At 36.8% G+C, this 23,382-nt stretch overlaps 2 protein-coding genes across 2 annotated transcripts; one reads left to right on the top strand and one right to left on the bottom strand.

The window, feature by feature from the left end:
* Positions 1-1,153: 1,153 nt before the first annotated feature.
* Positions 1,154-4,872, bottom strand: nkx2.9 (NK2 transcription factor related, locus 9 (Drosophila)). Its single transcript, XM_058749683.1, has 2 exons — positions 2,321-4,872; positions 1,154-2,110 (listed from the first exon to the last, which is right to left on the bottom strand). Exons 1-2 carry the CDS (start codon positions 2,577-2,579, stop codon positions 1,587-1,589), a joined length of 783 nt encoding a protein of 260 aa, XP_058605666.1. The 5' UTR covers positions 2,580-4,872; the 3' UTR covers positions 1,154-1,586.
* Positions 4,873-15,127: 10,255 nt separating this feature from the next.
* Positions 15,128-23,101, top strand: pax9 (paired box 9). The gene is given in 5 exon segments (XM_058748394.1): positions 15,128-15,420; positions 15,939-16,160; positions 16,163-16,570; positions 18,515-18,654; positions 21,993-23,101. Coding segments are annotated over 5 exon segments (1,029 nt in total). The 5' UTR covers positions 15,128-15,416; the 3' UTR covers positions 22,248-23,101.
* The last annotated feature ends 281 nt before the right edge of the window (positions 23,102-23,382 follow it).

Here is a 23,382-nt window from a genome sequence, read left to right as displayed (position 1 = left end):
AAATAGGTAGACCTACTTTAAAGAAAAACATAACTTCATAAGCGCAGTTGGTGAGTTCTATGTTACTACCAGGTTGCTGTGGCCAAGCTCGCCATAAACCAGCGGAGACCTCTAAAAGCCTGTCTTTGTCACTCCCAAAACCCAACGACTTTTAAAACTCCATTGTCTTGTTAAAGCCCATAAATTTGTCACCCGGGACTGATTAAACATCATGAGAATTGAGACGCTGCGGATTTTGTCTAGGTCCCTTTGGGAACCACACAATGGTCCTTTCAGAGGACGACACAAAAAAGTGTTTTAGGGAAGATGTAGAGAAGAGAGCGCTGCGGTCAGTCCCCTCCATATGTAGTACAAGGTGGCCTGAGAGAGGGGACAAAAGGCCAGGTGACAGGGATGATACTAGCTGGGTCGCTGAATTAATTGGGACAAACTCGGGATTGAGAAAGCAAGAGAAATCACACCTCTTTCATTAATGTTACGAGCAGACTGTGCATTGCCTGAACTTTCTAAAGTCAAAGTGCCATTTTTGACAAACCGCTGCTTAATTTATTTTTTGGGTGTGCTGGGGTAACAATTTTAAGAACAAGAACAACTTCTGTTTTCTAATTTGGTCACTAAAGCCTCAAGCAACACTCAAATATGCTTAAAAACAAACAAAAAGGCTTTTAATGCGGTATATTAATATTGCGTACCGTAAAAAGACGATAAAAGCCAGAATGTTAAAATTTCACTATCACTCAAGATTCAATAACCATTGTGCATCCTACCTTTCTTGTTCAGTGTTTACCTACTTTGTTGAGTCTTAAATAAGGGTTCTTTTTTTAAAGATGGTTATTTGGTCTTCTCTGTTGGGTGAAAGTGGACGTCTTAACATTACAAAAGCCACTCATCTCTTGCTGTGCGCTAATTCTCGTACTCTTTTTCAGTTCAGTCTGAGATCTTTTGTACAAACAGTATGTAACAATCGAAGGGATTAACAAAAAAGGTGAACGAATTAAACGTGTAAAAAATAATAATAAAAATCCTAAAGCCTAAGGAGAAAATTAATATTTGAAAGCATTAATAATTAAGGAGTGATTTTAAGCTTACGGGATATAATGTGTATAAAGCAACAATAATTTGAACAATTCAAACAACTATAAATTGCTAAAAATTCATTTTTTTATTCTCATTTTTTTGTAATACATAGAATAAAGAACGAAAACGTGTAACACTTTAAGATGAGGCAATTTCATCAAATTATGACACTACATTATTCACAGTATAAAACATAAAACTTTTTCTTTCCTCACTGATATATAAACTTTTGGTTTAGAACAAACACAAACAGTTCAAAAATACACTATCTAGGCAATTATAAACAACATCAATTAATACAAAACTCTCACGAAATGCAACTAAATAGAACATATAATATGTGCAAACAGCATTTATTTTATTTATTTTTTTATCTTATCAACGCCGAGAGTTTCTACTTTAATAAACCTAACACTTTATGTAATTAAAAACAACTTGAATCAAGAGGAATCCATGCGCTGTCCTGTGGGGTAAGTCCCAAAAATAGTTCGTGTTGTCCTAAGTGAATCTCACCAAACACAGAAGTGGTGACGGGAGGCCGCTGTGTTGGTAAAGTGCTGGTATGTGGGGAAAAGCGCAAAGGGCGTTTGTTGCTGTAAAGACTGGAAACCTTGAACGCTGAAGGGTGAGGATGGTACTGTTGGTGGAACGATGCAGCTTCCTTTTTCTGCATCAATGGTGCAGTTCTGATACGGTTTGCCATCTCGGACCAAAATGGGCACCACGACTCTGCGCAGCACTGGAGGCTGATTGAGGTCCTGAGCGCACTCTATCCGCGCTCTCTTCATCTTGTATCTGTGGTTTTGGAACCAGATCTTCACCTGCGTGGGCGTGAGGCGTAGCAGGTGCGCGAGCTGCTCTCGTTCAGGAGCGGACAGGTACCGCTGCTGACGAAAGCGTCTCTCCAGTTCATACGTCTGAGCCTTGGAGAATAACACGCGACGCTTCTTCCGCTTTTCATGCTCTGTATCCACTGAAAGCGCGTCTGGCCCGGTGGAGTCTGGTGAAGCCTCAAGGTTGCTCTCGTCTGACGCTAAAGAAAAAACATGATTAGCCTTGATGTATATCTATCCTCTGAGAGAGAAAAAAAGCCTATATATGTACGTGCTTTACAGTTACCACATATAACATGTAGAACTTCAATGGTGAATCAAACTAAAATAAATGACAAAATAACCCCTCATTGTATGGACATTTAAACATGTATTCTTAAAACTGACTGGAAAATGTTTTAAGAACTTACAGATGTGTCCTCTCTCGTTTTCAGTCCAAGACGAGTAAGGTGAGACGGAGAAGGAGTCCACTGGAGAATGGTGCGCGATGCTCGCGGTGTCATTTTCTGGCAAATCCAAAATACTTCTCACAGTGAAACTGAACTTGTTAGAAATAGCCATCTGTAACAGCGCTGGATTGCTGGTAGTTCCAGGACTGGTTCTCGATCGTGAAGAGCTATCCTTAATCGCGTAGTGCTGAAGTGATCTGTGCGTTCTCAAGACGCGCATCCAAGTGACAATGTGTACACTGATGTCGCGGTGTTTATATAAACAGCACTTGGTGGCTGCTTTGAGGCCTCTCCTCCTTATGGGTTCTAAGTACCTCAATGACTCGTGTACTTAAATCCCTGTAATGGTAGGTGTGAACTCGGCAAAGAATAGCCCGTTACTTTCACAATGATGGAGGGTAACACTCTTCATCATTACTGATTCGTCCGAATTCGTGAAAAGTGGGAAACAGATAATGGTAATTGTTGAGGCTGAATCACGTCTTGGGTGGCAAGTGACAACAAGAGCCCTCCCTTCTTTTCCCCCGCTCAAATAACATATCGGATATTTGCATACAAAGTGATGCATTAGCGTCCCAGAGTTGGTTTTCCTAATTCGTTTATTGGGGTATTGTCGTTTATTGCAGGTGTCATTGCACACACACGGGTTAAATGTGCACTCTCTCAGTACAGTGGGGTGATAGTTATCACATGGTAATTAATGAAATTGATATTCGCGGCTTACTCTTGTATACTGTAAAAGCACACAAATAAAAATCCTTATTGCTAGATTTTTTTTTTTAATTGAAAGGATGTTTCCTAACAGCTAGCCTATATCTGACATTACAATATACGTTGCTGTTTAAGTGTTTAACTTAGAAGCTCATTTCTTCCTAACGAGCGAGAAATCTGAAATAACTAAGAACTTCTATTTGGGAAAAGATCCAGGCATCAAGGAGACAGTAATTTTTCATTATGGACTATTGCTTACTCCTGCACCTCACCAGTAAGCGCACTAGGCATATCATTGGGTTCTGATGATTCCCGAGATTGCCTAGCTTTAGCGCGCTCTGGATGACTGCATAGACCCTCCCAAACAGAGTAAGTATCCGTTCTCGTCTAGTCGTCCTGGGTGGTCGGGCGAAAAAAGGAACACAAATACATGCCAACCAGCGACCGGGAACAAAAGAGGGAAATGTAGCCCCGCGTCCGAGACCCGTTGGAAGCATTTGTTCCAGTCAAGATTTTGCATTTGTTCAGTCCTGAAATAATGCTTGATTGACGCCCCCGCACAATGTCCTTTAACTTTCTCAAATAAATCCGCGCTTGTTTCTTGTTGTCATGGTTTTGAATAGGGCCGAACGGGATCTGGGCAACTATCTACTGCTACACGTCTAGCTGCTTACGTCTATACTGAATTATTAGTTATGCGTTTTCAAACGGAATTAAAAGACTTTTCGTTTCCATAAAACTTCAAGCTGTCTTCCGATTAATCAAAGTCTTCTAAAGTAACTTTGAACGCTTTAAAATAAACAACATTTCTTTAATTGTGAAAATTCTCTGTTTATAATTTTCTTAAATCTTCCAATGAATGACAGATTTTTTAAATAGATTTTCTAAATAGATTTTCTTAGGCTAATGGTTATATTTGTTAGCCTATATGAGGGTCGGTTCTAAATAGCGTTTGCCGGTTAGTAACTGCAACAAGCTGCATTCACGTGTCGATGTTAACCTGTATAAAGTGAGTTAAAATGTTTGCCAAGCTCTTGGAATTTAGGCGCACGCTCTCAAAGAATAAATAAAGCCCCGTGTAGGCACACAGTTTAGTTTCTAATGACCTCTCGTTTCTCCTTAATCTATTAGACACCCACAGATAGAAGTATGCTCGAGGAAAAGTGTGCACTCTCAAATACCCAAGAGCTCTTCACTGTCAAATATTTACCCTTGTTGTTTGACTTCTCAAGCCCAAGGAGTCAGACAACATAGATAATAATCAACAGAAAGCGTGAAAAGCAACCAACAAAAATCTATATTTTATGAGATTTAAATATGGCTGGGGGCCAACTGCAATAATTAAATTCAACAAATCATATAATTAAGATGTATGTTTAATCTCCAACACTTCTGTAACGATCTGTACATCTGTAACACTTTGGTTTTTAAGAAAATAAAATAGTGCTCTGAGTTTCATCATCCTATTATTGTTTTGTTGCACAGGATGCTTTATAAAAAAACGTACATAGGCCTACTGTAACTGTTTTAACAATGTTTTTACTGAATTAAACTATCTGTTCTTATATCTTTTGAAGTTAAAAATATTATATAAATATCATGTAATATAAATATTATTAGTTAAAACAGGTGCAATTTTAAGGGTCAGGGCAGAAATAGACCCTTGAACTAACATCATGATACAGTAGCCTCCAAAATAGTTTGCCATGTTAATAGTATAGTTCACCCAAAAATAAAGATTCTTTATTTACTCACTCTCGTGTTATTCCAAACCTGTATGACTTACTTTCTTCTGTAGAGCACAAAAGAAGATATCTTCAAAAATGACAGTTTTACTCATACAATGAAAGTCAATATTAGCTAAGCAAAACCAACATACCTCCAAAAATGTTTGGGTGCCACAGAAAAAAGAAACTCAGATTTGCAACAACATGAAGGTGAGTAAATAATGACAGAATTTTGCATTTTTGAGTGAACTATCAATTTAAGCCACATTCAAATAGCCTATATGGACATAGTTACATTAAGACAAAAAGCCACCTGTGATCTTGAAGGTAAGAAACGACATTTGGAACAGTAGGCCTATTAAATGTATGTACGCGCCATTTAATGAAATTATGTACATTTTTAATTGTACATAATTCTTTTAGTTTTTGGCTTCCAGTTTCAGGCCTTGGAGTAGAGCTCCATATTGTAGTTTAAATGCAAGCTTCCAAAGCCGGATCTTATGGCTATATGTAAAAAGGGCTTTAGACAGAAAAGCCATCTGACTGACATGTAAGCAATGAGTCTAAAGTTATTTTGTTCGTACTTTCCGTTCTAGTGGTAGGGTTATCTGAGCGAGTGAAAAATATTTTAAATAATGGCGCAAAAGTCTCAAACAAAACTCTTAATATTAGACTATCTGTAAATGTCACAGACCTAGCAAAAAAGCTTAAATACAGTGATTGCGTCATCTTCGTGCCTATTGGCTCACTCAGGTAAGGCTTAAAAGATAATTAGGCTAATATTCAGAAAATATTAGAACATACTGCACCGCAAAGAGGAAGCACGGTGGAAGCAACATCCTGAGATTTAAGATACACATGCATGCTGCAGAAATCGAAAAAAAAAGAAAAAAAGAAATTAACTCATTAACCACACACACCCCCCTGAAATTAATCGCGATTAATCGCGATTAATCCCATCTAACATTCAATCTTCAAATTAATGCAAACAACAAAGACATATTTGTTAATATTAGTTTAATGACATCTTTTTTTATGACTGAAAGCCACTGATACCAATACTACTGTCTCTGTGAAATAGTTTTCCTCCCTAATATTTAACCAATAGCCATTCAACATTACAGTATGATTGACAGCTATAAATTTTAAAATTTATTAGACTTTAAAAAATAACTTCTAATTTAAGTGAACTTAAATCAATCTTCACATAAACCCAGCAAACACTAAATTCTAAATTAAATATAGATGAATCTTTAAAGCTATAAAATTGATTGATTTCCTCTTTTTTTCTTTTTCTTTTAATTAACACATCACAGAAACTGGGTTTTTAGGTTATTTGGCTGCTATTTCTTTAAGAGCTGCCGCTGCTAAACGTGACGCGGATCTGACACGCATCTCTTTACCTATTCTGACCCACTTCAGGTCTTGCATCCTCCAGTTTGAGAAACGGCCAAAGTCTAATGAGCTGACGAGTTGAATCGGGTGTGTTAAATGAAGGAGACAGGCTGCTCCAGAACAGATTTGAAAACCATCAGAGACATGTTCTTAAATGTGACTCATATATAACATATTACATGCTCGCACAGTTTTAAGGCTGCTTTAATCGACTTTTTGGTAACTTCATGACTTAACTGACCAAGACATTGCATGCACGTAGTATCATTCACACTTTGATATTATGAAATAATAAAGGCGACAGCGCGCGCCGGTGCCTTTGTGCTTGCAATTGAAGAGCACGCGCTACGAGTACAGTTTCTGCGCTTGTTTGACTCGCGCCTGGCGCTGAAGTGAAGTTGGAGCGCGCGTCTGAAACGTCTCCCGTTTTATGTGGTCGTAAAGACTTCTGCTAATAAATAAAAGCATTTCTTGTCAAGAAAAAGTTCAGTTGTGACTGGGGAGACCAACGCTGGCCCCGCCCCTGCGTTAATTGCGTTAAATATTTTTAACGCGTTAAACTGAAAAATTCGTTCGCGCTAATTTCGACAGCACTAATCTCTCTCTCTCTCTCTCTCTCTCTCTCTGTGTGTGTGTATGTATGTGTGTGTATATATATATATATATATATATATATATATATATATATAACTGACATTAAAATAATTGACACGCATTCTCCTTTGCCTTTCACAGTTGGCACAAAGTAGCATTTTACATTTTCAGTTTACAGCAAATATCGCCTAGGCTACTTTAACAACTTTATTAAGATTTATAGGAATATATGAATTAATCAAGCGTAAACAACACTCAGGTAATGCACTTGGGCAAATACAGCGCTTGACAGAGCAAAGACATTCCATTTTACAAATCGATTCCTCTGTCCTTTCACATCATCAGGAAAGAAAAGGAAGACGCACAGAACAGACAGTGGGCGGTCCGTGGGCGTGTCGTCTGGGACTGACACTAACTGGCAAGCATAGCAAATCATAGATAGGTAATGGCTGTGACAGGTTTTCTTTTTTTTTTTTTAAAGAGGCGAGACCTGGCACGCCTTGCCCAAACTTCCTGTTTTAATAGGAAGTAATATAATTATTTTATAAAATAAATAGTTTTTATAATAATTTAGGTGCAACTTAGAAAACGACCCAGTTATTCAATGCACAGCACTTATAAATCTACAACGATTTTCAAATGGGCCTATGAGTTATAGCCTATCACAACTATTACGATCTCTTCGTGCGAGATTAAGAACTTTTGTTCATTTCTCCATGCACTCATTATGAAGACGCCTCTGTCTATTCATGGTGTGACAAAAATGCCAATTTCTTCACATTACAACTTTTTAAATTTCTTCGCTGCTATAGAAAAATGTAATTTACCAGACTGAACGCAAAAAAGAAGAAGAAGAAGAAAAAAAAGTAGCCTAGTAGTTTGAGAATAAGTCTGCATAATGCTGGAACCTACCTGTTAATTAGTTGACCATAAATTTGCTTAAAAATTCAACCAGATATTGCATGCACTTTTACGGTTTATTGTAATACGAATCACCTTTTGGGGGTGCGCCAAGAAAGAAAGAAGTTGGATCTTCTGTGGTCTTCAACCGTACATCAAATACGACAATACGACGTATTGTAGCCTACAGTAACAAATGTTTTCCTGTACAACCCTGTGGTAAGGCACACTCTCAGAAATAAAGGTACAAAAGCTGTCGCTGTCACCTTTTCAAAAGGTACATGTTTGTACCTAAAGGGTCCATTTTGGTACCTTAAAGGTAGGCTACATGTTAGTACTTAAAGTGTACATATTTGAACCTAATAGGTACAAAAGTGTACCTTTTGAAAAGGTACCGCCCCAGTGACGGCTTTTGTACCTTTATTTCTGAGAGTGCATGATGAGTTCAGTTTTTAGTTTTACGCGTTTGCTTGCTTGCTTGTATAGGCTATACCGCAATTATATATGCTTGTATTTTTTTTTCTGCAATTTATGTAAATTTATATGTAGTATATGACAGGAGGGAGTTTTCGGGTACAATGGGCCACTAGTTAACTAAGTAGCCCAGTACTGAAATCTGTAAGTGGTCTATTTGACCGTGTTTTGTACTCTTTGTGCAGCTTAAATCAACAACACAATTTTAGTTTCACTGGCTCCCTTTTTATGTGAAGTTGATGAATCTCTCTGTGCACGATGAAACTTTATTTTGTATGCAATGATAAACAACATGCAGTTAAGGTGAAAATGTAGGCCTATTGTCCTGTGCGCAGGACCAATACTCTTTTTCTCATAATAACGTAATAATGAAAAGTGAACAGCAGAGGGAGCTACTTCCCCATAATTGTCTCACCTTGGAGCTGTTAAGTGGAACCGCATTAAATGCTAAGATAGCAATAGTTTTCCTATGCGACAATAAAGATGTTCAATGAAGTAGAAACTGAGGCATACTACAGGTTTTTTTGTTGTTGTTTGTTTTTTTAAAGAATGTCAAAATTACACCATCATGCCTCTAAAAATCAAATTCAAAATTAAAGGCTAATTGATATATCATATTCTTGATGATCTAGTGGTAAAGACAAGATGGAAATGAAAATAAAAAATTAATTAATTTGAAAAATTCAAAAATGAAAAGGCGTACAACATTTTAAATGTGACTGTGGGATAGGCCTAAACAGCATTTTCAGCATTTCAAGCTGAATTATGCAGTTGTCCGCCTGTGTCCATCTGTCGTAATTAAACATAAATATGAAATATAGAATGGAAATTTTCGTGTACATTTTTTATGTAAAAAAAAAAAAAAACCTAGGTGAACTAGGCTGGAATGTACTCTTTAATGCTAATCAAACACAGGTGGAGAAACTAAAAGCTGTCGATATGATCGATGCTTAAAACTATCGTAAATATTGTTGGTTTTGTCCTCTAAATCCCGCTCTGGCCCCAAAACACCCATCGTTAATCTGCGAAAGTCCTCATTACGGCCGGATTTAAGTTACAGGAGCAGTCAACCTTTTAGAGGTGTTAAGTGGCAAAGCAGTTTAATGGTGTCAATTCCATTTGGTAGATAAAAGTTATGGTTATCAGTTGATCCTTTTAAACTGTAAATAATAACTGCTGAGCCTGAGTAATGTAATCCAGACATGTTTAAAAATAATTTATGCCACAACGTTTTAAACTTTTAAAATGTAAATTAAACTAGATTTTTTACTCCGTAACAATTTAGATAATTGATTTGTTTAATGTATCTTATTTAAATTATTATTATTATTATCATCATTATTGTTGTTGTTGTTGTTATTATTATTATTGTTGTTGCTGTTGTTATCATTATTATTATTATTATTATTGTTTTTGTTGTTCCCATTAACTCACACTAATGCGACCAGGTTTATTTGAAAACTTTTTAAAGAACTCGTATTTGTTATTGATGCTTGTGACACGCTGTCTTGAAAGTGACCATACAGAAAAAACTGGGCCCACTTTTCTCAGCGTTCTTGTGACTCATCTCCTGGCCTAACTGATCACTTTTTTCCATCTTTTTTTTTTTGTTTATTTTTTTTTTGTGGTAGACCCAGAAGCCTATTTTGATTAAGGCAATGACATTTGATTGACACCCAAATTAAAATTACACATTAACATAACCTGGGTTTACCATATAATTATTAGGACGAGATGTGTTATGAATGACAAGAATTAGAATGATGTTGTAATAATGATAAATAGGAACTTTTGTGAAGATACGCATAATTAGCAGCAGACGATTTGTCTTTTTGGGAAATAGAATATTATTGCATAGGCTAAGCAACATAAACTGGATTGGTAACTTTTTTAAAGAAACTTTGAACCAATCAAAACCTAAAGAAACATTAAACCAATCAATTATATATGTTTTTCTACAGAACTTCCGTATATGTATGCTTAAATTACAAGCAAAATGTCAAGTCAAATGCAGTTTTATATTGTATAAAACTGCATTTCCTCCTAAAATGATAGTTAATTTGCGCCAATTATCAATTATCAGTTAATCAAATCATCCTGAAATAAGTGAACATTTTGCTCTTAGCAAAGAAAAGCTTCTTTATACAATTCACACTTCCATAATTATTTATGAAATATTAAGATATTTTTGACATTATAAGCGGAATTCATACTCGACGGTTCACTTTAATCAACCAAACAAACTCGTTTGCCCAAATGCCCCAAATATCATGCTACATTTTAGCAATGCAACAAAATACATTCTGGTCTAAATGCATATAGGAACGGCTTAAAAATGTGTGAGTTGATAATAAACAGACTACAATCAAATTGTATAAATGTAATCATTATTTAATGATATGTTGATTCTAAAATATTCCAGTCAGTTTTTTTTTTTTTTTTTTTTTGACTGCTTAGTAGAATGCAAATGATTGTTTTAGCAATGTTTGGTTGTTTTGTGCATTCTCACATTTAAATGTTTAATATATTATCTATCTATCTATCTATCTATCTATCTATCTATCTATCTATCTATCTATCTATCTATCTATCTATCTATCTATCTATATCCAATCACAATCGTCAGAAGGCCAAGCAATTGCAATGGCTCTATGACAATAGCTTGTCAAATGACCATGCGAAACCATGGCCATTTTTTCTCCCCTCGGTGAAATAGTAGGCTATATAATATTTCTGAGCTGTCGCTGAAAGCTATTTTTTCACCACACACCCGAACTAATGTTCCAGGCAAAAACAACCGAGACGAGTGTATAAATAAAGATATGTTAGTAACCGCTGCGAATGTTTCTTTAGAGGTGGGTAAACACTTGGTGTCTCCACTGGTATCTAATGATACACATAACAATTACATTGGTCTAAAAAGTGGGTGACACTGACTCGAACCATGCACTTTCCGTTCCGTTTTTATGAATGAGAAGACCATGCCAGAAGATGAATGTTCAAGACCGTATCAAAACACTGTAGCCCCTCAAGTAAGCTCAAAACAATGGATCTTTTCGATTAGTTTATTAGCTATAACGTAAATAGTACTCTGCATGCTCGTCGCAGAATCACCTATTTTCTTTTGCGTTCATCCGTCAGGTTTTAGGAATATCTTCTCATCATGGCCCCCCACAGTCGGAAACATATTGACTGATGGCATCGGCTTTACACTAAGGAACAAAGAGAAGAGATGATTGAAATCATTGCCACATTCAGTGTTCTCTTAATTTCTGGTCTTGAAATTCTTGAAGCGTGCTTCTTAAAACGAGATTAACTAGTCTTAATGTACAAAGTCGTTACTATCAGAGGGTCAGATGCTTTCAAGAGTAATGAGCTCATGGCAGCTGAGATGTGTGTAATGAGTCAAAATAAACTTCTGACTTCCACCCTCTCGGACCATGTGTCATGTGTGCGACCAGTCTTTAAGATGAAGCGTATCATATGAACTTGGCTTCTTTGTATTATACAGATTCATTAAATTAACTATTTTTGTTAAATAATAATAATAATACATTTATTATTTTTTTTTTATTATGATTACTATTATTATTATTCAATTCAAAGCGCTGTTTTTTCTGTTGACCACACAAGTGGCTTTTTATTACCATGTATACTAATATTTAATAAGAATATTAATTTTATAAATGCATATGTTTCCCCCCAAGCAGGACAGGATGATGATTCGAATGCTCTTGCGACGAATAAGAAAAATTTTGAGCTGTGAGCTGCACTTGTGATTCTCGCGAACGAAAAAGAGTTCGAGCTGTGGTCTGAAATTAGCACAAACGATTCTTCATAAATTTGGGGTGTGCCATAGAGAAATATAAGCCATCATTTGTATGAAAATATTCCAGATCGTTTAATCTATCCTATAAAACATTCATCGTCCTAGAAATACTGAGAACCACATAGAAACATGTAGATGTATTAATGAAGCCTGCTGGTGAGATGCGTTGCTCAGAGTGCTGAAATCTTTTGACTTGAACTGAAGTGCTGTGAACCATCTCACGTCTGTAAACCTAAAGAGATAGTTCACCCAAAATGAATTTCTGTCATCATTTACTCATCCTCATCTCGTTCCAAAAATGCATGACTTTATTGGAAAACAAAATAAGATATTTTGAGGAATGGCTCAGTGTTTTGTTTGTCCATAAGAATAAATATCAATGTTACTAAAACTATATGGTTACCAACATTCTTTAAAGTATCTTCTTTTGTGTTCCGCAGAAAAACAAACAAACAAACAAAAAAACAAGATAAAACAAACAAACAAAAACAAAAACAAAACAAACAAAAAACAATCAAACAAGTTTGGAATAACATGAAGGTGGGGTGAACGATCCCCTTAAATCTTCAAAAGAAAGACACAGAACATCATAAAAATAAATATTATTATTCTGACCAGTCTGTGCAGCTCAAGCTGAAAGTAAACTGCATGGCTGTGTAGCTTACTCTCATCCAAGGCACCCACTTCATCAGCTCCATTAATGTCTAATAAATGATAACCAACAAACAAATTATAAATAAGAACCGATGCCAGAAATTACGCATTTATATAATTACAAATAGGCTTTCTAACATGAAATAGAAATGTGCGCTTTCGTATAGCTATAGTAGCCTATATACCTAGAAATGATAAATAAACGAATAATGCGAAAATGATTTTAAACTGGTTAATAGCTAATTTGGGTCTTATGCAAATGTTCCATCTAAATCTCCCATTATAAAAAGCAGCATGAAATCATAAAGGAATATCCTTTTTAATTACTCAATTCCTACTTGTTTCAATACTATTCCTTTTAAAATACTGCATTAAATGTTGGATATAGCCTACTGTCATTGCTACTATCGCGGAATACTACGTTTATTATACTTTGTTTTCATAATTAATTCGTGGACTATTTCCAAGAAGTTCACAGTGTCTTGGAAAGCCACTGTAGAGTCTAATATCATGTGGGTCTCTCCCACGCAAAGTCTGAAAGTGTGGCAGAAGCAGGCTGCCCTTCACATCAGTCTTCACACCTCATTAACGCACCTCTTTCTCTATCTTTCAGTAGTGCGCGGGATTTATGCTCTCCTACTGCAATCATAGCAAAAGACGCAAGAAAGCATTAAATACAGCGAGTAAACTAAACCTACATTAAAATGCTTTAAGATACCCCAACAGTTCATCTGGAGAATAGTCATCGTATTTGTTTTTTCGATATATGCGTCTCCAGAGACACTTCACCTAAACACAGCATGCGATCAGGTTTAATCCACTTTCTTTTGGAGTTCCCTATTGCACATTTGTTTTGTCCTCTCACCCGGCCGAAGCCACAAACAAGCCAAACCTATGGTGTTTACTTTGGAGGTAGTTTTTCAGAAAGTAAGAGTCTGATTTGAATAATGCAAATGTTTTGAATCGCCCTCGTCGATTGGAAACTTAGTTATTTGAGGGATTTAAGACATCTCAACAAATAGGAATCGTTTTAGTGAGTAGCGACACACTCAGGAGATGGGCCTTAAAAAACCTGCCCAGATGAAAACATATTTCTATGGTGTAGGAAATGCTTAGAGAACCTCAAGGAGCATCGTAATTTAATTACTTTTTGGGAAAAAGCTAAAATGCGCATAAATGAACGCCAAATCGTTTTTTATCCACACGAAGTTTGTGAAACGGATTAAAAAAAAAAAAAAAAAAAGAATAGTTAGCTTCGAGATTCGAGCTAAGAGTGAAGCCCTCAGTGAGATTTGAGATAGAAATACTCTAAACAGTAAGAGAAAACCAAACGCTGATAGTCTCTTGACTAAACAGGAAGCAACAATAATACAAATAACATCCCATTATCTTTGCCGTGGCTGTCACAGTATTCAAACAGGCCCGAACGCAGCTAAACAATACCTTACATTTCCACACCTGACAACTTAAAAGGGTTTTCAAATCCTGTAGGCCTCAACATAAAACGTATTATATACTAACAAATATATTTAATAACATATATAGGCTATATATGCCCGTTTTTGTTATGTTGTGTACCAACCAATTAGCCAACCGAAAACACATGATAATTAAAACTGATAAATAATTGATTGATTGATTTTTTTTTTTTTTTTAAATATATACTTCTTTAACATTAGGTCAGTTTGTTATTAATGATAGCTCACATTTAGCCTATTGATATCCTCAGCATCAAACATACACCGGACTATATTTATCCTTTTTAACAAATAAGTCGTTGTCTCCTTTACAAAGACTTCATTCGTCCGTGATTGCTTTGCCATGGAAACATAATCCAATGAAAATAAAAGCATAAAAGAATCTTGTTTATGGCCTTCATATTTTTTCAAATCTTCACATTTTCGCAGAGTGACTACATTGTGGCAGAAAAGGCAATGTGTTATGAATAGTTTATACAAAATATCATTTTTTATGTAAAGAATCAGCGCGTTACAGGTAAATGTTAGATAAAGCTAAAAAACCATTAACGTAGGACGACTTTTGGGACTGTTCCATGGTCACTTGTTTAGCCCTACTTTTTTCTTCTTCAGATCGAAAACAACACGTCTAAATGTTGGTTCTGGAACTAGGCTAAACGACAAAATGAAAATGCATTTCTAAAGATGTCGTTTGTAATGATTATTACTCAAACCACTTAATAAATCGGACGCGTATTAAGAGCAATTTAAATGACATCACAGGGCCTCTGTTTAAAAATACTGCGCTGCAAATTTGTCCCTTGTTTTAGTCGACGAAATCATTCGAATTTATGCTTATGAAACAAAATTACAGTGCAATGTTTCAAACACTTACCATCCTTAGATCTGTCTAAAAAGAAAACCAACACTCGGGTAACCCTGTCCACTACTTCAAAAGCGAGAGGGGAATCTTACACCAGTGCAAGCGCCTGTCATGTCAAACTTGTCAGCCAATAGAAAAAGAACATGGAAGAAACGCGCGGTTTGATTGGCTGGCAGCACCTCGCTTTGGAGACATGTGTAAAAGGCCAGCCCATCATTTTCTGGGATTGAAATGTAAGCCTGTGCGCCCTGCCATCAGGAAACAGAAGGCGAATTTTCCTCTCTTGCAACTAATCGGTATCGCATCCGTCTCGGACGCTTAATTTTCATCCACATCGGCTTCGGTGCAATAAAAATCAGCTAAACTGGACTCGGAACAGATCAGAAAAGGACAGCACAGCGAAGTTTCTTTTTTCATCGGCAGGCTAAACGCAATGGGTAAGATCCATATTTCATGTTTTCAACATAGGAACGGCATGCATAAACACTTTTGCAGGAAAAAATGGCTTAGACAATTTAGTAACGTATGATCCAGGTCTCGACTCAAACTTTTAAATCGACTGATGCTTTGACGGTCATTTCGGGAAACAGAATGGCACTTTGCCGCGAATGAGCTTAATCGCGTCCAAAACTAGGCTACTGAATGTGCAATTTCGTTTATTATGACCTACGTGTTAAAGAATGTAGTAACATTGTGTTTTTTTTTTCTTTTTTTTTTTCTGTTTAAAGAATTTGCAGAGCGACTTGAGAGTTTGTTCCACTCAATGCAATAAACTGAAACACAAAACTGAACATAAACTGCAATCTTTGATTCAATGCAAATATTAACAGCAGATAAAGAGTAATCTTACCGAAACATTTATCCATAAGTTTTTTTATTTCAGACGCGGTTCAGGGCCTGGTAAAAATCTGATGTTTTATGCAATCCTTTTTTCTTCATATATCTGCATCACTAGAGCCAGCCTTTGGGGAGGTGAACCAGCTAGGCGGTGTTTTTGTGAACGGAAGACCCCTACCCAATGCCATCCGGCTCAGGATAGTAGAGCTGGCACAGCTGGGCATCAGGCCTTGCGACATCAGCAGGCAGCTCCGCGTCTCTCACGGCTGTGTGAGCAAGATTTTGGCTCGGTACAACGAAACCGGCTCAATACTTCCCGGCGCAATTGGCGGCAGTAAACCAGGGTCACGACCCCAACCGTAGTCAAGCACATTAGGACTTACAAGCAACGGGACCCCGGCATTTTCGCTTGGGAGATTCGAGACAGACTGCTTGCGGACGGTGTGTGTGATAAATTCAATCTGCCCTCTGTCAGCTCGATTAGTAGGATTCTCCGCAACAAGATCGGAAATCTGTCTCAACAGAACCAGTACGAGTCGAGCAAACAGGCCCCTCATCATCAGCCTCAACCCACCCTACCTTACAACCACCTGTACTCCTATCCAACTCCGATCGGAGCCACTGGGACTAAAGTACCAACTCCGCCTGGCATGCCCACTCTTCCTGGACACATGGCAATGCATAGGATATGGCCTTCCTCTCATTCTGTTACAGATATTCTGGGCATTCGATCAATAACGGAGCAGCAAAGTAAGCATCCTCTTAGTTTTTGGTAAAAGAAAGTCCTTGTCCATGTGAGTGCGTGTGGGGGCATGCGAAAAGTCTGTTCTCAGGCCTGTCAAAAGTGTGTGTGTGTGTGTGTGTGTGTGTGTGACTGACTGTGTATGTTTGCGCAACAGAGAAAAAATTAAAAGAGACGTTTTGGTTGTGATGGAAGGGCCAAAACATAAGATTATTAAGCTATCCAAAATCATTTTTATGTAACTGAATTATTTGATTTATCATGCATCGGAGGGTCGTCATGAAAAAGTAAAAACGCAAACAGCGTGCTGGGATTTGTGCAGAAGCCCCACGTTTGCATTGAAACAGATGGTTTAAGTTTTTTTAGTAATAATTAGGCAGCGGATGTGGAATATTTTGGACAACGAAAACTCGGCAAAAAAATAAAATTAGGTGTTCATGGTTAGCAGTGTGTTACAAGACTAGGCCAACATTTAGCTACGTCTCAACTCCTCACAAAACAATTTAGGTTTACTTGCAAATGTTTACACAGCAATGTTGTGCTCTTTCAGTATCCATCTTAAGCAACGCTTTACTTGAATTCACGTCGAAAGCATTTTACAATTAATGTCACGTTTTCTTTTAAGCAATAGTTGTATATTAACGGAATCTAAGAGATGTTGATTTCATGGAAATTGAATCAGTCTTTAAAATCGGTTTGTCTGTTCTAAGTGGTGTGTTTGTACAGTAAAGTGTGAAGGCCGCAGCCTGTCCTGTTTAACTGTAGTTCTTTGCCTATTTTCAAGGGCAATGTTGACAATAATGTTTCAAACGCAGAGGAGGATTTTGCGTATAGGCGGTCTTTATAAACCATTAATGCATTTCTAAATTATTAGCAGATGTTTAGGGAAGCTTTTGAAAACCTAAATAAAGTATGATGTTGGCTACACTCAATAAGGTGTCGCGTGCAACCGTTTCACCATAACATTAGTTGAAGCAAACACCGAAATACATCCACAAACACATACTTTCAAGGACGGTTTGACAGGAAGAATGCGTGCCGCGAACTTTTGGACAGTTTGTCATCATTTAGAGTTCGGTTACAACCAATAGCTACTCTCTCTCTCTTTCTCTCTCTCTAGCACACACACACACACACACACACACACACAGAGACACTGAGTAATGGTTGGTCATGCTCAGACATCATCTGGTCTTCATGCTAAGTATGCCTTTTAATTAAATTTGGTCTATGTAACTGTAGATTTGTTTACCCTAATCGACCTTTTTAAAACTAAGTTGATCTCCTACAATCGATTTGCACTAAACTCCATCAAAGTATGGCATCGTTATTGTGTATTCCTGTTTATACATTGTGAAACAATACAAAGACACACACAGATTCCGTGAAGGCAGGGGGGAAAATCTGCTTTGTGGCCCTCTCAGGTTACAACACTGGTGGGCTTGCTTTTCCAATTTCAGACTTTAGGAACCGTGTATAATATAATATCCATCAGGCACAAAGGGGAAACGGTTAAAGTAAATCTAATTTGTCCTCCCAGGAAGACTCTGGGTAAATGTTCCGAAGGACTCCGTGACACTGTAAACTTCATCTGATGAATTAACTACATAAATCCAAATTTTGATATCTCTTCAAGATCGCATATATATAGCTATATATATGCGACGTATATGAACATCATATATTTTCTTTATTTAATTTAAAACATGTTAACATTACGTCTTTATGATCATAACTTGCTTATGAAAAACGTGTTTTAGGGAACAGACTGCACAAGCTGTTAATATATATATGCATACACGTGACACACCATTTTTTTTTTTTTTGTGTTTAGTGTGGTGAGTTTGAGATGGTTGGCAGACTGTATTGAATAAGTTCTTCTTGTGGCAGTTCTACTCCCCACGCTTGTCCTGTCTGACTCCAGTCTTCCATGTCTCTGTTTTGCCCCCCAGTTAGTGACAGTCCGTCCTTTCCCAGCGCCAAACTAGAAGAATGGAGAGCTATTAACAGGAGTAATTTTTCACCAGCGAATTCTCCACTAGTCAATGGTGTGGATAAGCCTCACTTAGAACCTGAAGCAAAATACACACAGGTAAAGAAGCCTCCTATGTTAAACGTAAAACCAATCAAATCAAATCTGGAAGGAGCAGGGGAAAAAAGAAAACCTGATTCAGCAAATTAATAGTCAAAATTTCATTACTTTTTTTTTTCCCTCTCTCTCTCAATTCCGTGTGTGTATGTGTGTGTGTGTGTGTGTGTGTGTGTGTAACAGAATATGCGAGTGTGTTTCTTTGGCTTGGGCGGGCATATGAGGCCTTGTGCAGAGTGTGGGTCACTGGGTTTCATTTTCTTAGAAGTATTTACAAATTAAATGTAGTATCTCACATTTTAATTTGAATAAAATGAACGACACTATTTAGCCTACTTGTGTCTGTTTTCGCACAGCTGTTGACTACGAAGCTTTTGTAAGGTGCAAGGTTTATGCGTACAATAGTCCCGAATCAAAATGTATTCATATTCCTCAATGCTTTTTTTTTTTGAGAGCGTAATATTGAGTGTGTGACAAATAAATTTGTAATAAACGTTTTGATCCAATATTTTGCATAGTTTTTTAAACATTTAACCAATATTTTTTTTTATCCTGTTCTTTTATGATTAAGAGACTTGGATTACTTGAATTATGCGTTTACTTGTCATAAACGTTTATTTTACTACATAGTCAAAATATGTTTTTTCTGTGATTTAACGAATTTTTATGTTTTTTTTTTTTCTTAAGAAAATTATTTTGTCGAGATCAAATATTTACGATTTCTATGTAACCCGTGATTACCCAAAATCAGCCGAAGAAAGATAGAACAACAATAAGGTTAAATATTATTAGAGTTATTTTTAATCAATCAGTTTATGATTAATTATTATATAGTTCAGTTTTAAAATTGTAAATATTTTGTGTACGGCTTATCGAAGTCTTATCAGTTACTTATTATATTTCATTAAAGCTTTACATAGCCCACATTAATGTAAAATATAATAAACAATAAATAAATATTAAAAGTGTCTATCTTTGTTTTTAATGCACATTTACACTTGAAGCCAACGCTCCTTACTCAATAAATATGCATTCTATTATTCTTTAATAAACACGTGTACTTATACGTTATTACATTTTTTTTTTTTATATTCGCCCTTTCTTATATTCACCAGAAACTTTTGGATTGCTAAACCCCTTACCTGTTTTACATTAGAGCAATACTCGGATAGACTTTACCATCATTATCACGATTGTTATTATTAATATGCTATTATGGAAACTCCTTTGGCTCGTGGCTGGCTGTTCTGCACACTGGTGTTGCACACTTGCGCCGTAGCCACAGTAAGAGACAAATCTTTTTATATTTGTCAAGAAACTCTTGCACCAGTGTCTGGCTGCTCGTGCGCTTGGATGAGAGGGGAGAGTGCGCGCGGAAAAAGCGCGTGCCATCCGGTGCAGACGCTCGAATTATTTATTCGCGCACTGCTAGGCAGCAACAAACAGATTGACTAATCGTTTGTTGTGGGTCTTAGAGATTTATGTCTCGTGGAATACGATGGAATAAATCTTTGTTACTGATGCTGAAACATTGTTTTGGCGTAATTTATGCGTGTACTGATTGAAACCTAAAAATTAAGAGTGTAGTTTGCTTAAGAAATAAAGATTGTAACCTTCGGATAGATGATGAATAGCACTGACTACCGACTGTTTGAGTTTGTCATCTTGGATAAATGATCAGATATCACGAGTCAGGCTGGATTACGCAATAAATGAGGACAGTAAATAGATAAATCACTGTGGCTTAAAGAGGTTATTTGTTCCCGTCAGAAAGCCCGATAGCTTGAAACCAAAAAAAAATAAGAATAAAAACCAAGAAGGGTCATTGAAAATGAATCGTCATTCACACGATTTTAATGAAAATGGATTAGGCTATGTTATGCGTCTCTCATAACCGAACTAAACCGATACATTTCATTTACATTTACTGTGCAGCGAATTAAGGTGTAGGCTGATAATAAATATTCAATTTACTGAGCATTATTAGCCTTATTTCGAAAACATTTATTCAAATATCAAATATTTTATAGGCTATCTAAACCTTAAAGCATAACGCGATATGAGTATATGTCTATTATTTGAATCCTCCAGACACAGCGTGATGACATGCTTCATTAACAAACACAATAGATCAGAGGATAAAAGTCGACTTACATTAAGATTACTTTATTTAATGTTATAATATTGTCTATTATCTATGATGTCGGGGGGGAAAAACGATAATTGAGAAACTGATGATCTGTTCAGTATAGCAACACTCCTAAAATACAACTAACGACTGAAATAAATAGTTTTAAAATAAGTTGTCACCTGTAATTTTAGTCAACTCCTAAGTGAGACAGCACAAATATTTATTTGGAAATATATTGCCACACTGCGATACACAACAACTCACAAATGCTGGTGCAAAATACAGCCTTAGCACAAATACGTAATTATCTAACATTTTGGAATCAATTGCCTATATATATATATATTTTATTTTTTCTGTTCGCGTTGGCTAGTGGTTTAGGGCTCATGAATTCCGACGATTGGATTTTGAGCTTGGTAAATCATAACGCTTTGTTAACGATGTGTAAAAAGTACATCAGATCATTTAAGTAAAAATCATACTGAAGCAAGCTAATAAAACAGCCGCCTGAAAATGTTCATATAGGCCTGTATGTCACATACTTTACGCTGTTAGGCAATACACATATGCCTTTACTTGAGAAAACAAACTCCTTGTGAATTCTTAATAAGAAGTTTTTCTTTATGTCAAGCTTGACCGTAAATATCTGCTATCGCCTTAATTATTAGTGCATGGCTTTAATCATTCATGATAAATTGTGGAAGAATGCAAATTGGTAATTTTCTATGCTGTTTGAACAATGAATTAATTGAATGAATACCATATACATGTATGTAAGTACACTGGTGTGCTAGAGCTAGGGGTCAAGAGTGTCATAATGAGAAAATCATAGGCAAATCCTAACTATGCAACAAAGGGGATTTCATCTGCGGAAAACATTTCCAGTAGTCAGAGACCACCCTGCCTCAGAATTTCTTCCTTTATGTAGAAAAGCCTTGGTGAATTCCTCTCATCCTGAACTGATATTGACATTCTGCCAAAGGGTTACAGACATTCCTGCTCTTGCATATAGCTTTTCCATTTCCGTCAAATCTTTTAATATCTTGTCCTTTATCTCCATTCACAGACTCCGCAAGAAAATCTCCCTTTCTGTTTTTAACATTCACCCGTCACTATCTTATCCTCGCTGTCGTGATATCTTTATGCTCATCTCAGTGGCCGTGTGTGGTCTGTGGCCAGAAGTCTTACGCTGACTGCTCTCTGTTTTCAGACGCCGAATGGATTGCCCACAGTGAACAGTTATGTCACAGCTCCCAGCATCCATCCTTACCACCCTCCCACCCAAGTGTCACCCTACATGGGGTACAGCGGCACCACGTCGGCCTATGTGACCGGCCCCACATGGCAGCCGCCCAGTGGCAGTGCTCTCTCTCCCCACAGCTGTGACATCACCTCCCCTCTGGCCTTCAAGAGCTCGGCTGCCACGCGAGACTCCATCCATTCAGTCGCCGCCTCGGCCCTGTGACTGTACTAGGAGCACGGGGGGTTCGAAGAACAGAACGGAAAGGCAACAACAGAGAACGAGAGAGATGGGGCAAAACACAACACCTTGGACTTTTTCATCCTGGCTCTCTCTAGATGGACCAATCTTTATCGCTTTGCAATATTTATAAAAGACTTGTCAGATGAGCCATCTACCGTTCTGTATGCCCACATTCTCTTGCTCCATATCAGCATCTCTCACTTGCACAGGACAAAAGAGCAAGAGTGAGGATATGCAAAGGCCGTCCAGTCCGATCTGGTCTGAGCAGAGGATTTAGCAGTAAAGAACATCAGCAACGGTGTGCAGTGCACTTGGTCTGATAGTGATGGCCATTCCTCATGAAACTGCGTCATCACTAGCCCGAGTTCAATTTTGGTGCTTCTCTGTGAATATGTTGTTCTTGTATGTTTCCGAGAAAATGATTGAATAAGCAAATCTCATGTAAAACGATTGACCAGTTTGCATTAAAATGTTTTTTTTTTTTTTTTTTTCAGGGTGTTAAAAATTGCTAATGTTTAGATGTTCTGCTTTGTTTCTTTTTTTAAATGTTTTTGATAAAAATCACATTTTTGTCTTTTTGGATACCAGTTTCACTTCACTAATACTGTATGCCAGAGCTCTTGGGAAAAGTTATGACATTTATTTATTAGATTGTAAAGTACGTTGAATGAAGTGCACTTGACACGGCACCGGGGAGAAGAGGCATTATGTGGGACATTGACGCACATTCTGACAACAGGAGCATTCATTCGTGCAACATTAATGATCAGTGAAGCTGCACACCTCCAGACATTGCACAATGAAATTGAATGTATCTTATTAAAAGAGACATGTGTAAAAACCTGTTTAATATCATTTTATTTCATTGCCTACTTTAATTCTGAAGAAAAATTATTAATGACATTTCCACTATATACTATACCACCACTACTACTAATAATACTGATACTATAAATACTAATCATTTCTATTATTACTACTACTTAAACATTTAGTGTAAGTGTAAAAAATTAAGTGTACTAATTATAACTGCTGTAAATAATAATAGTTTATTTTTTATTTATTATTAGTTTATTTATTATATCCTTAAAAATAATCTCTGCTATGAAATAATGAA

This window comes from Onychostoma macrolepis, chromosome 17, assembly GCF_012432095.1.
Source record: "Onychostoma macrolepis isolate SWU-2019 chromosome 17, ASM1243209v1, whole genome shotgun sequence".
NCBI classification, from domain to species: Eukaryota; Metazoa; Chordata; class Actinopteri; order Cypriniformes; family Cyprinidae; genus Onychostoma; species Onychostoma macrolepis.
This window is presented reverse-complemented; position numbering and strand designations above follow the sequence as displayed.

What these genes read in the sequence shown, in the direction of transcription:
- nkx2.9 (XM_058749683.1), bottom strand. Translation starts at nt 2,579, where the DNA reads ATGCGCGTCTTGAGAACGCACAGATCACTTCAGCACTACGCGATTAAG. An exon ending in AAACGAGAGAGGACACATCT is followed by an intron (nt 2,111 to 2,320) that starts GTAAGTTCTTAA and finishes TTTTTTCTTTAG; the next exon opens with CGTCAGACGAGAGCAACCTT.